Consider the following 14,044-nt stretch of genomic DNA (forward strand, 5'->3'; position numbering starts at 1 on the left):
CATTTCCACAAATTAAATATGGAAATGATTGAAATAAAAGTAATAAGAAGCATTGTAAGTGTAATAAATTTAGTTTCCTGTCGTTTCATGTTGCTTAAATGGGGGGGGGGGGGTGAAATGCTCGTTTTCACTCAATATCCTGTTAATCTTGAGTACCTACAGAGTAGTACTGCATCCTTCATAACTCCAAAAAGTCTTTAGTTTTATTATATTCATAAGAGAAAGATAGTCTGTACCGATTTTTCCCGGAAAAACACGAGCGTCTGGAGGCGTGACGTGTGGGCGGAGCTAAAGAATCACGAGCGCCAGTAGGTTTTAGCGTTGAGAGCATGTGGAAGCTGTGAAATTATCGTGAGGAAAAAACCATCATCCAAAACAAACCATTGGCTTACAGTCAGATTCAGCCGTTTATTCATGATCCAGAATCAGATCCCGAGGCTGAAACTGAACGAGAGGAGCAGCAGCAACGACTCGCTCCAAGCGGGGCTCGAACCGGGGTCTCCGGCATGTGAGGGGACGCACTAACAAGGAGGCAGAGATATTTGAAGCAGTTTTACTCACTGCCTGCGGTTCCAACACATGATCGTGACCCTTTTTCGTTGGGATTACATCATCCTTAAGAAATAAACGATACGCAAATCCGTCATTAAACAGGGCCTTGTTTGTAAAACAAGCATCTTCGAAATGCAGGGAACAAACAAAAACACTTGCACAACTCCGTTGATGCTCTGTAAAAATAAACTCCATCCACTTGTCCCTTAATGCTGTTTTTTTTTTTTTTTTTTGGTAATCTGTGCAGGGTTGTCTTGCCCTGGCAACCAAAAACACTTCTTTTGTGACTTTTCGCGACGCTCTTGCTCTGATCAGTGAATCGCTCTGATAAGTGAAATGTCTCTGCTCAGCCTCACTATACAGGAGCGCGCGCTCTTCCGGCAGACGTGCCCTCAGGACCCATATAAGGAAATTCCGCTCCATCTAACGTCACACAGAGCCATACTCGAAAAAAACTTTCCGAACCTTGTGACAAACCGGAAGGAGTATTTTGGGAACAAAAATACTCCTTCAAACGTACAACTTGATTTTTGAAACTTTGTCCATGTTTAGCATGGGAATCCAACTCTTTAACAGTGTAAAAAACTCAGTATGCATGAAATAGCATTTCACCCCCCCTTTAAGTTAAAACTGAGCTGATGACTTAAAAAGGATGCTACAGTAATAAGCATATTATAATTCATATTCTCCACAGTTAGGATTTTTCAGACTATTATAAATATGTTTAACCTTAACCATCCGATGAAAAATTTGTCACGGAGGTTGAGTTTTTGTCACAGTTATAAACTTCTGTTCTTACTGAGTTTCCTTATTTGGTCATGTTCCTTTTCTTGTTTAGTTTATTAATTAGCCCCACACCTGTTTCTGTTTCCTGCTGATTATGTTCCCAGTATTTAAAAATCTCTGTTTTAATTTTTTGCTTGGTCCGCTATAGATGTTGAACATTTGTGTTTGTTTGTGCCCTTTTTTCTCCTGTGGATCATTAAAAAGAACTATTTTTAAAATCTCCTTCGTTGTGAGATTGCTTTACACACCAACACGTGTGACAGTTTTAGCTGAATAGGAAATGGTGGCCAACTAGAAATCAAAATGTCAACAGGAAAAAAAAAACCTTCTAGAGGTGAACTGAGAGGAACAAGTCTGTTACACCTTCTCAGTGGTTTAATGGTCATGCATTAGTGCTGTGTGAACTAGCATACTACCATTTTCCTCTGTTCACACAGTATCTTTGAACATGGGGTTGAATGTCGGTGTGCTTACCTGAAAGCTTCCTGAAGTTATGCAAACTCTGTGGTTTGCATTGCAAATTGCATGTTGGGTCACTCAGACTCTCACAGACACAGGTGCATTGTTATATCCCATCCTAGAAAAAAAGAAAAAGAATGTAACATGAAAGATCATTATTTTTATCAAGTTGCCATGGCTTCATGGGAACCAAAGATAAAAACTAACCAACAATAGAAGTCATCAAATATAAGTAACTTGATTAAATGAAACAAAAATACAAAGTACCTTTCCTACCTGACAAAGACAAAAACAAAAAGAAAAGAAAATCACAAACTAATTCAAAATTATATGTCAGGTCATCCCTGTACACTGTATCTAATAATGCCTTTAGCAATTCTGAACATTAACATTAATCTGTATCAAACATGTGTTAGATACACTACAGTTTGGATCTGTCGATGTGAGGAGAATCCACGGAGCTCTTCTCTCCAAGAGAATCAATGAACACTAAAATGAACACCCTGTCTAAAGACCTTTTAAAGGTTTGTTACAAACCCGATTCCAAATAAGTTGGGACACTACAAATTGTGAGTAAAAAAAAGAATGGAATAATTTACAAATCTCATAAACTTATATTTTATTCACAATAGAATATAAATAACATATCAAATGTTTAAAGTGAGACTTTTTGAAATGTCATGCCAAATATTGGCTCATTTTGGATTTCATGAGAGCTACACATTCCAAAAAAGTTTGGACAGGTAGCAATAAGAGGCCGGAAAAGTTAAATGTACATATAAGGAACAGCTGGAAGACCAATTTGCAACTTATTAGTTCAATTGGCAACATGATTGGGTATAAAAAGAGACTCTCAGAGTGGCAGTGTCTCTCAGAAGTCAAGATGGGCAGAGGATCACCATTTCCCTCAATGCTGTGGCAAAAAATAGTGGAGCAATTTCAGAAAGGAGTTTCACAGAGAAAAATTGCAAAGAGTTATTATCATCTACAGTGCATAATATCATCCAAAGATTCAGAAAATCTGGAACTATCTTTGTGCGTAATGGTCAAGGCTGAAAAACCATACTGGATGCCCTTGATCTTCGGCCCTTAGATGGCACTGCATCACATACAGGAATGCCCCTGTAATGGAAATCACAACATGGGCTCAGGAATACCTTAATTCGCCATTGCTGGCTAAAACTCTATAGGTCAAAAATAGGCCATATCTAAACATGATCCAGAAGCGCAGGCATTTTCTCTGGGCCAAGGCTCATTTAAAATGGACTGTTGCAAAGTGGAAAATTGTTCTGTAGTCAGACGAATCAAAATTTGAAGTTCTTTTTGGAAAAATGGGACACCATGTCATCCCAACTAGAGAGGACAAGGACAACCCAAGTTGTTATCAGCGCTCAGTTCAGAAGCCTGCATCTCTGATGGTATGGGGTTGCATGAGTCCGTGTGGCATGGGCAGTTTACACATCTGGAAAGGCACCATCAATGCTGAAATGTATATCCAAGTTCTAGAACAACATATGCTCCCATCAAGACATCTTCTTTTTCAGGAAAGACCTATTTTCCAACATGACAATGCCGGACACATAATGATGTTTTATTAACAAGGTTTGGGAGGAGCACGTCAGGTACTTAGCCTAACCAACACCGGTGGACCACAATCAAGTAATAAATACAACAGTATAAGTACCGCTGACTTACCTCTATCCATTGATGGTTTATCAGCACTGGGTTTGCTCCTTTTGCCATTATGTGTCAGACTCAGCTTCTCTCACAAAACGATGAGATCTATACTGGGGATTTTTCCAGGTGCTGTCTGTAAGCACTGGATCACAGTGGCAGGCTTCCAACCTTTTTACTGCGGCTCTTTTGGCCACAGCGTTGTATGCAGCCAGTCAACAAGCCCTTGCGCTAGCGGCACCAGGTACTTGCTTCTTTGTATGGTTAAGAGGAAAATGCCTGATGTGTCAAATACTTATTTTCCCCTACAAAATCCTTTAAAATTGCTTTATTTAGCTTTATTTATTTATACTATACTTTATTTTGCTTTATTTATTTATACTGTTCCATTGAACAAACTTAACATAATGTATTGCAAACATTATAATATACATGCACATTATATCAAAAGCCTTCAAAGGGCACCAATGTCCGACAATAGTTTCTACATGTCACTGTCTAGTCCTCGTTTGGCTAAACATTTAATTCAAATGTACACAATCTTTAATATTTGGACAATTCTTTATGACATGCATGCTACAGCAATCATAAATCTTTGAATGTGGACATCAAATGTTGCCATTTTTTATTACGTTCAGATATTTCACTGAAATAACCTGTTCAGCTTTCCCCCATAGGTGGCATGGGACAAAGAAGGGTTTATGATCAGCAATTTTTAAGCCCCATCTTCTCTGTTTCTCATTAGCCCAGTGGAGTGGCTAATCTGAAAATTCTGGGATAAGAAACTCCTAATCGTTCTGTCAACTCCATATAATTTGATGTTTTCAAGCATACTCATCTAGATTTCTAGATTCTTAGATGAATTCTCTCTCCCAAACGTAGAACAATGATCATGCAATCAATTTGGAAAAAAAAAAGTCTTGGGTCTTGGCACTTGGCTGGCAAAAGTGAACATCACCTCAGCTATCACGCTATGCCCATGCATCCAGATTCATGGCACTTATTTGGGGTACACTGACAAAGAAAATTATATTTTGTTGTATGCTTAACTTCGAATGCAAGCCGAACCAAATTTGATGATGTTATTTGAAGCATCTTATTGGATTTGCTAAACAACTACGCAAAGTAATCCTCATAGCATCCCCTTTAGACAACTCAAATTGCTCTAAGTATTGAACTCCCTGTCAGGTGCTGCAAGAGTGCTCCCAGCGGAGTAAATGTTAAATGCGTGAGTATTGAACTCTCATCAAAGGCTGCAAGAGCCCTCCCGGTTAAGCATTCTTGGCCTTCCGTCCTACTACCGGCGTACCCATCTGGTGCCGCAAACATCGTGCTCCCGCCGAATGCCGGCGAGAGCCTCTCCAGCTACACAACCTTACCTTTTCTATTTTACAGCCAGCAAGGCTTACCCGTTCGATGCAGTATGCTCCCATCGTACGTTGGCGAGATCCTCCCAGCTAAACAACCTTAACTTCCCCTCTTATGATTGGAGAGACTAACCCATCTGGTGCCGCGAGTATTGAGCTCCCACCGGATACTCAACATTACCTTGTCCATCTTACACCCAGAGAGGTTTACCCATTTGATGACAGGAGTTTGAGCTCCCATCCGAGGTAGGTGAGAGCCTTCCGGCTAGACAACCTTATGAATCTTTCTGCCATAGAGGCTTACCCATTTGATCCCAGGAATTTGAGCTCCCATCGGATGTAGGTGAGAGCCTCCTGGCTAGACAACCTTACCTTTTCCTTACCCTCCTTGTTGGTCATCCCAAATCCTTTTTATCTGCCAAAATGAGAGGACCCAGGCGTCTATTGTCCTGAGTTTTAATCTCCAGTCGGAGGCTTCATGGGCCCTCTCGGTCAGCCATTTGCCCTTCGCCCACTGAATAGCAGGGGTTTGTCAGCCTGTAGGGCCTGTACACTGACACCGTGAACTATTCCAGTCGAGGCTACTCGGGCCCTCCAGGTCAGCTATACAACCATGCTGCTCCTTCTCATCAGCTGGTAGGGCTCACCCATTCCAACGCTGTGAACTCCCGTTGAGCATTGGCTTGAGCCCTACTGACTGGGTGCCCCAAACCACATAGTCCAGTACCTGCAGCCGGTAGGGCCTATCCTTCCAACTCTTAAGTCGCTCCCACCGGAGTATGCAGGAAAAATAAAAATTAGCCCCCGCCAGTACAATTTTTGGGGGGCGTTCTTAATCTGGCGGCTGTCCTTCATACAATTGCTTTTTGGGGGTACTCTAGGTTTGGGCCATTCCCGAGCTCAGAGCCCTTCCCCAGACAGCATGCCAAATACGCATTCCATACCTATTCCATAGCTAATCATATGTAAGCTTGCACTAGTGAAATTATGTTTTATTAACAAGTTTTGTGAGGAGTGCGTCAGATATTTAGCCTAATCAACACCGGTGGGCCACAGTCTAGTAATTAATACCACAGTATAAATACCGCTGACTTACCTCTATCCATCGACAGTTTATCAGCATCCCTTCTCCACCACATTTACAACTAGACGGGGAAGGGGGGGGTTACTCTAGGTTTGGGCCATTCCCGAGCTCGGAGCCCTTCCCTGGACAGCACGCCAAATACGCATTCCATACCTCAGCTAATCATATGTAAGCATGATCTCGTGAACTGCACCAATTACAACATAATGGCTGCGTAAAAGAAGGATCCGGGTACTGAAATGGCCAGCCTGCAGTCCAGATCTTTCACCCATAGAAAACATTTGGCGCATCATAAAGAGGAAGATGTGACAAATAAGACCTAAGATAGTTGAGCAACTAGAAGCCTGTATTAGACAAGAATGGGACAACATTCCTATTCCTAAACTTGAGCAACTTGTCTCCTCAGTCACCAGAAGTTTGCAAAGTTTCTTTTATAAAAAGAAGAGGGGATGCCACACAGTGCTAAACATGGCCTTGTCCTAACTTTTTTTTAGATGTGTTGATGCCATGAAATTTTAAATAAACTTATTTTCCCTTAAAATTAACATTTTTCTCAGTTTAAACATTTGATTTGTCATCTATGTTGTATTCTGGATAAAATATTGAAATTTGAAACTTCCACATCACTGCATTTTGTTTTTATTCACAATTTGTACAGTGTGTCAACTTTTTTGGAATCGAGTTTGTAAATGGAATTGACGGGCTCTTAATGAATTATTCAACTCGGCAGCACAGATGCAAACGAAAGACAATCAAAATTATGGATGAACTCAATATAAGCATTGAAGTATTTAATGCAGAAGAATTGATAATGATTTATTATTGTCATTACTACTATTTTTATTATTATTTGGCAAAATAATTTTTACAAAATTGCATATTTAAACTTAATATAAAAAAACTAATAATTTTTTAAGGGGGGGGGGGGGGGTGAAATGCTCGTTTTCACTCAATATCCTGTTAATCTTGAGTACCTATAGAGTAGTACTGCATCCTTCATAACTCCAAAAAGTCTTTAGTTTTATTTTATTTATAAGAGAAAGATAGTCTGTACCGATTTTCCCCGGAAAAACACGAGCACCTAGAGGCGTGACGTGTGGGCGGAGCTAAAGAATCACGAGCGCCAGTAGGGTTTTGCGTTGAGAGCGTTTGGAAGCTGTGACATTACCGTGAGGGAAAAAACATCATCCAAAACAAATCATGGCTAACAGTCAGATTCAGCGTATATTTATGATCCAGAATCAGATCCAGAGGCTGAAATTTAACAAGAGCACCATCAGCACCATCAAAATGACTAAGTTCCACTTTATGTCGTCTTTTTTTTTTTTTTAAGCTGTACATGTGGAAAGTGCAGTTTGATGACAACATCGCATGTTGTTTACTTGATTTGCTTACGCGCCGATAGCTAAGTTAACAACACAGAGATATTTGAAGCAGTTTTACTCACCGCCTGCGGTTCCAACACTCGATCGTGACCCTTTTTCGTTGGGACTGCATTATCCTTAAGAAATAAACGATGTGCAAATCCGGCGTCAAACTGGGCCTTGTTTGTAAAACAATCAGCAATCAGTGAATGTCTGTGCTAAGCCTCTCATTGCTCTGCTCTACGGGAGCTCGCGCTCTTCCGGGAGAAGTGCCCTCAGGACCCATATAAGGAAATTCCGCTCCATCTAACGTCACACAGACCCATACTCGAAAAAAAACTTTCCGAAACTTGTGACAAACCGGAAGGAGTATTTTTGGAACAAAAATACTCCTTCAAACGTACAACTTAATTTTTGAAACTTTGTCCATGTTTAGCATGGGAATCCAACTCTTTAACAGTGTAAAAAACTCAGTATAAAGAATATAGATTGAGAGAGGGATTCGCACTAAACTTAAAGAAGTTAATTTGTAGTATGAGAACTTAGCGCTGCTTGTTCTAGTAGAGACGAAGATTACTATACTCATACTGCAGATCAGGGGTGGATAAAGAGTGAGAGGGAGAGAGGGAGGGGTTGTCTAAGTGTAGCGTAATGTGTGACTTTATTTTTCAGAACTGAACATTCAAACCTGGAACAATCTTCATATAGCCAATTTGATTATTTCTCTCGTTAACGTTTTTTTTTTTTTTTTAATTCTTGGATGTTGTTACTGAAGAGGTGATGGAACACTCTAGCTACATCTTTTTGTGAGCAGAGGACCAGGTCGATGAAGTTGTTTTTCACACGCACTTAGTTTTTGTGTCATGTTTAGACTGTTGTTGGGTGTTTATGAAGACGTTACAAAAAAATGCTTCACAGCACATCTTTCTTCTGTCTGTGTCTTGTGCTATCGACTGGTATGTTATAACTTTCTCAATTTATTGCAAATTAAGAATCATTAGAAACATGTTTTTTTTTATATGAACTCAATAGCATGCATTTCTACAACAGAAAATCTGAATATTGGATAATGAATTCTTGATTGAAAAAAAAAGTAATAAATAATAGCCTAATAAATCTTCGTAATAAAAAAAATATATAATTTTTTTTTGGTCTGAAGTGGCTTGCCTTAAGAGCAATAACGTTTGTCCTGCTGGATCTTCCTCACTAATATTCTGTTTGATCTTTCATTTGCTTTATAAACTGTTTTTCTCCAGGTGTGTTTGGTGATACAGATGAAGTGAAGTCAGTGTCAGTGACTGAAGGAGATTCTGTCTCTCTAAACACTGATGTTAAAGTACAGAGAGACGATATGGTACTGTGGATGTTTGGACCTAAAGAGAGTCGAATAGCTGATATCTACAGACATAATATTTATATAGATGCCACTTATACAATATTTGAGAAAAGACTCCAGATGGACAATCAAACTGGATCTCTGACCGTCAGAAACATCAGATCTGAACACACTGGACTTTATAAAGTACTGATCCTCAGGAACAGAGGAAACTCAGACAAGAGATTCAATGTTTCTGTCTATGGTGAGTAACTAGTTTCCTGCCAATGATGATCCAGACTGTGTTAATTCTCAAAAAAAAAAATTTCACCTGATTCATCGGTGGTTTAAAGCATTCAATGACAAACCAAAGTGTAAGTGAAACGTATTTTCTACATCCCATTTTGCAAGACACTTCCCTTATAATAGCTATTGTTTTACATTGTTTTACATTTACATTTTACATACTTATGAATAGAAGGAAGACAGACAATAGTGTAGTTTTAGGTACAATGATAGTTGGAAAACTTGTAAAGCCACGTTTAGAAAGAGAATTGAAACATTATAGTTTAGATGGATAAACTGGTGTGAGAATTAAAAGACAGTTTAGTATGCAACTAAATGTCTGTAGTATCACATCACCAATGTCTGTTACATTTTGAAAGCATTAGAAGTAAAAGTAAAAACAAACAAAGAGCAAAGGCAGAATTTTTGTTCAGTTGTTTCTGCTGAACAACTTTTATATTTGTAATGTTTTTTTTTCAGCTCCTCTTCCCATTCCTATCATCAGCAGTAACTCTTCAAACTGTTCTTCGTCATCATCATCATCATCATCATCATCATCAGTGTCTAATTGTTCACTGTTGTGTTCAGTTGTGAATGTGAGTGCTGTGACTCTCTCCTGGTACAAAGGAAACAGTTTATTGTCCAGCATCAGTGTGTCTGATCTCAGCATCAGTCTCTCTCTACCTCTGGAGGTGGAATATCAGGAGAACAACATCTACAGCTGTGTGATCAACAATCCCATCACAAACCAGACCACACATCTGGACATCACTCAACTCTGTCACACATGTGCAGGTATCACATGATCTCTTTTCCTGTAATTGTGTTAAATAAATAAAAATAGTCTATGTGCTGTCTATAGTCTAAATGTCTATGTGCTTTGAGGTGTTCTCTCATCTATAATATTATTTACGTCTTGACAGTTCACTGTTATATTCAAGTATTATCAGATATTATCATATACAAGTATTTGTCTAGCCAGTCATGGTGTGACATTTGTCTGAAATGAAAGCATGTTGGTGGATAAAAAAAAATGGCATGCCTTTTTAATAAAAAAAAAAAATCATCAAATAATTTCTTTACTGATTGTAAATACTGCAAATATGTTGGGAAAGTAAATAAAGTACTTTGCTTGAATACATGCTTAAGTAAAATGTAATAGTAATTTTAAAAGATTCCATCAATATAATTATTTATATTTAAAGATTAAAGTATTAAGATTACACTATTGGTTCTTTTCTGTGCATTACAGAACGTGCAGAGAGTTCACGTCTCAAGTCAATAGTTATTATAGCACTGCTGGTGATGTTAGCTGTAGTTGGAGGTTTGATCTACTGCTACAGAAAGCATACACATTCAGAAAAAGAAGGCAAGTATTGACATGCAATATATACAATTGAAATATATATATTAAATGTAGTTAGGTTTATTAAATGTGTGGTTATTATTAAAACAGATGAGGCTCAAGAGGAAGAGATACTTTATGCTGATACAACATTCTGTGCAGATCGAGTTAAGCGTACGGTAAGATATATCCTATTTCTGTGTGAACTCTGACTTTTGTGTGTGTGTAAACACCCTCAGCTTCTTTAAAAACCTGAAGTCTGTTGTGTATGTGTCTGAGAATATGTTATCACGCTGCTGTGTTTCTCTCTGATGTGATGACGCTGAAAGCTTTTCTTCACTCATTCTGCTCATCTGTGGAAATAGAGCCGTTGTTTGTCTTTCACTTTTATAATTCAGTGTTTGAACTTGATTTTAATTTTGATTATTTTGATGTTTCCTTGCAGGATGTCGTTGCACCAGATCAAATATTATATTCATCTGTTTAGATATGAAAGACTGATCAAGGTCAGACATCTTGTAGACGTCTCAATTCTCTACTTGCACCATGAGGAGGTGAAGATCGAGGAGTGAGGAGGCGTCCTGAGGAGTCATGAGCAAGGACACACAGATGTATCATATGAGGAAGTCTTTTTTGGTGAAAAAATGATGCACATATAAATTCTCCTCCCCCTTCAGATCGGTCTTATTAATTTGCATTTATATTTTACCTTTGCAGTTTAAATAAACCATGCATGTTATATATTTCAACAGGGCATCTTGCTTTGGTAATATTTATGCCTTAAAGGCGCTGTATGTAAGACTTTGACTCTACTAAAGCATAGAAATACCATAATTTGCAGATAATTTAAATAACATGCTAAGTTAAAATACTTGTTTATCTGAAAAACAATGCTACAGCAAAGACCATAGAATACATCTCGGTTACGTATGTAAGCTTGGTTCCCTGAATAGGGAACGAAATGCTGCGATGACGTCATTGCTTTGGGAACACCTCTGGTGTGGTACGCTGGAATGCTATACCATAATGCCTGACACACCTGAGATAGCTGGAAGACCAAGAAAAAGGTCTTCTCAAGTGGAAGAGACCCGGGAGCCAAGAGCCATCCTCACATCCAGACAAGTAGAACTTGATGAAAGTGCTAGGAGAGGACCTACCTGCCACAGCACAGACATCTCCATACAAAGCTCTTGTAAAACTAGCACGCACCTTAGAGGCGAAGTCACACCACTTGCCTCATAGGCTAAAGATATAGTACTATCTGACCCCGCATAACAAGGGATAAAGCCTCCTACCACTATCTGAAAGTGAACAGTGTTGAAGCAGCCTCAGGATATATTAGGCCTAGAGGAAGCAGTACGACTTGACCGACCTTGGGGAAATGTCCATACAAGAGGTGCCGACAGAGCCGGCAGATCCTCATTCCTCTAATAGCGGAAAGATGATTTCAGAAGTTATCTGACAAACTTAAACGGCTCAAATGGATGGCCTGCCAGGCCTTCCAATCTAAATAAGTCCCAAAAAGGAGCTGTGCTGGGTGGAAAGGCCTAAGCCATCTCGTCCCTGCATAATGGAAAACCAGAGGGTGACATCCTTCTGAAACACCTCTAAGGGTGACGCTCAGTAGATATGGCAGCCATATAAACCTGTGGCAGGTCCTTAGGGGTAATGGACTGGGTCCAGAAGTGTCTGCATAAGAGCATACAGTGCCATGTATGAGTGGGCCAAAATGGCACCACCAAAAACTTGACCTAATGTGACAGCCACCAACGGAATAATAAAGTATTGGCAATCTTTGTTAAAAAAGTAAATCTGAGGCACTTCCTGTGTCTCTTGACGATCTGGATGCAGAAGTATGCATCCTTAGACTGATGGTCACAAACCAATCTCTGGTTCAGATAGAGACAGGATGAGCATCTGTCTCCTTGACATTGCTTACTCCAAGCACAAGGTTAGGACGCAAATCCAATCAACCCAAATAAGCTGGTGTAACCATATGACAGCCTGATCCTCCCTCATGAGGCCCCGGGATACCTGATTTGCGGGAAAACCCTTTGAAAAACCCATCTAAATGATATCTGGATATGCAACAATCTGATTTTTGCTGACAGTCTGAACAAGCCCCCTGCATATATATATATGTGTGTGTGTGTGTGTGTTTTGTTTTAGTGTGTAAAGTTACAGTGATTTATTTTTGTATAATTAAAAAATATATATTTCATTATTATTGCATTTTTTTCCTTTCATTTGGTGATTTTGTTTTTGTGTTGCTGTTTGTTTCTTTCAGCTGTTGTTCACTCCTGACTCTTTTCTTCTACTGATGTTTAAAAAACATTGAGAGGCATCCTTGTTCTTGGTTCCTGTTTACATTGTGTCTCCATCCTCAACCTATAAATAAAAAGTATTTTAAAAGACCAGTGTCCTATATTGGTGATATCTCTTCATCAACCATCTTTTAACTTGAACTTTGGGCTTCAAGACTGGTACTCTGGTAGTCTGGACCAGCAGCTTTCCAGGTTTATACTGTATGTGTCCTCCCTCTCTCTGTGATCAGTGAATGAGCAGCACGCTTGCTCCATCAAAATGAAGTACACTTTTCTCTGTTCTTCAGCTTTGGAAGAAGCTTCCAGCCTCCACAATCAGTTGAGATCTTCACAACAACAGTTTCTCCAGTTTCACTCCTGCTCGAGCTGACTTGTGAAATCTGCCATGTCAGTATTGTTAGATTTGTTACTCTTGTATGATACATTGCTTGTATGATAAACAATGTAGCATTCAAAGCATTATCTGAAAAAATTTAAAGAATGTGACCAAAAGAAGGTAGTTTTCGTCATTCTTGAAGGTTTTGAAATATGTTGTGAGCTCCATCAGTTTGTGAGATTCACAATAAGACTCAATACAAATACATATTTCAATAATAATAGATCATTTTTGTCTATTATTTTGATCTATGACGAAAGCACCTCTTTTAGTAGTTTAGATGGAAGGAAGGGAAGGAAGTTAAATGCTGCACTCTACAGCACACAGAGTGTAACTCTCCCAGATTGACAGCAGTGTGTGCACTGTGAATATTAATATTAGATCTTTTGTGAAAAGTGTCCAATGCAACTTCTTTTTTTCAACTCTCAAATCTGTGATGAGCCACATAATGCACTAATAAATTCACAGTGGAGAGAACAACATAGAAACTATGAGAGACGATGTTTCGTCCACTGAGTGGAAATAAAAGCAGTTTATTAGTTTCTACTTTCACTGAACACCTTTGGCTTTATAGTCACTGTGTAAGAATTTTATTTAAAAACAAAAACGTCAAGTTCATTGTCTAAACAATGTTAACCCGAAAAGTATCTTTATTTATTAAGTATTAATTTGAAAAGGATTAGAGGCATCTGAATCTGAAATACTACACTTTAAGCACTTTCTCCTCATAACATGAGTAGATAACCTGCACAAGTACATAACAACACAATGAGCACAACATCAACAGGTTAAAACAAAAAAGACGGAGAGAAACAAATCCATATTATGGTTGTGACCTGTCTAAAAAGCCACCACATGTGGCCACTGAGGGGCGCAATTGTATAATGAGGAAGTTATGCAATTAAAAAAAAAAATGAAGCAAGTACATAATACATTCTGAACATGTTTTATTGTGGGTAGGAAGAAAAAAACGGTTAAAGACCGTTTCAGTGATGGAGGGAGATTCTGTCACTTTAAACACTGATGTTGAATTACAGACAGGAGATCAGCTTCTGTGGACATTTGGACCACAAAGTATCCAAATAGCAGAAATTATTAAAAGGGACAAATTGC

At 38.8% G+C, this 14,044-nt stretch overlaps 2 protein-coding genes across 2 annotated transcripts in view; both read left to right on the forward strand.

The window, feature by feature from the left end:
* Window positions 1–14,044, forward strand: part of LOC127986961 (SLAM family member 9-like) — a 42,933-nt gene that overhangs the window by 14,852 nt on the left and 14,037 nt on the right. The gene's annotated exons all lie outside the window — the stretch shown is intronic.
* Window positions 8,031–9,994, forward strand: LOC127986974 (CD48 antigen-like). The gene is made up of 3 exons (XM_052589253.1): window positions 8,031–8,242; window positions 8,543–8,866; window positions 9,367–9,994. Exons 1-3 carry the CDS (start codon window positions 8,194–8,196, stop codon window positions 9,690–9,692), a joined length of 699 nt encoding a protein of 232 aa, XP_052445213.1. The 5' UTR covers window positions 8,031–8,193; the 3' UTR covers window positions 9,693–9,994.

This window comes from Carassius gibelio, chromosome B22 (assembly GCF_023724105.1).
Source record: "Carassius gibelio isolate Cgi1373 ecotype wild population from Czech Republic chromosome B22, carGib1.2-hapl.c, whole genome shotgun sequence".
Classification (NCBI taxonomy): Eukaryota; Metazoa; Chordata; class Actinopteri; order Cypriniformes; family Cyprinidae; genus Carassius; species Carassius gibelio.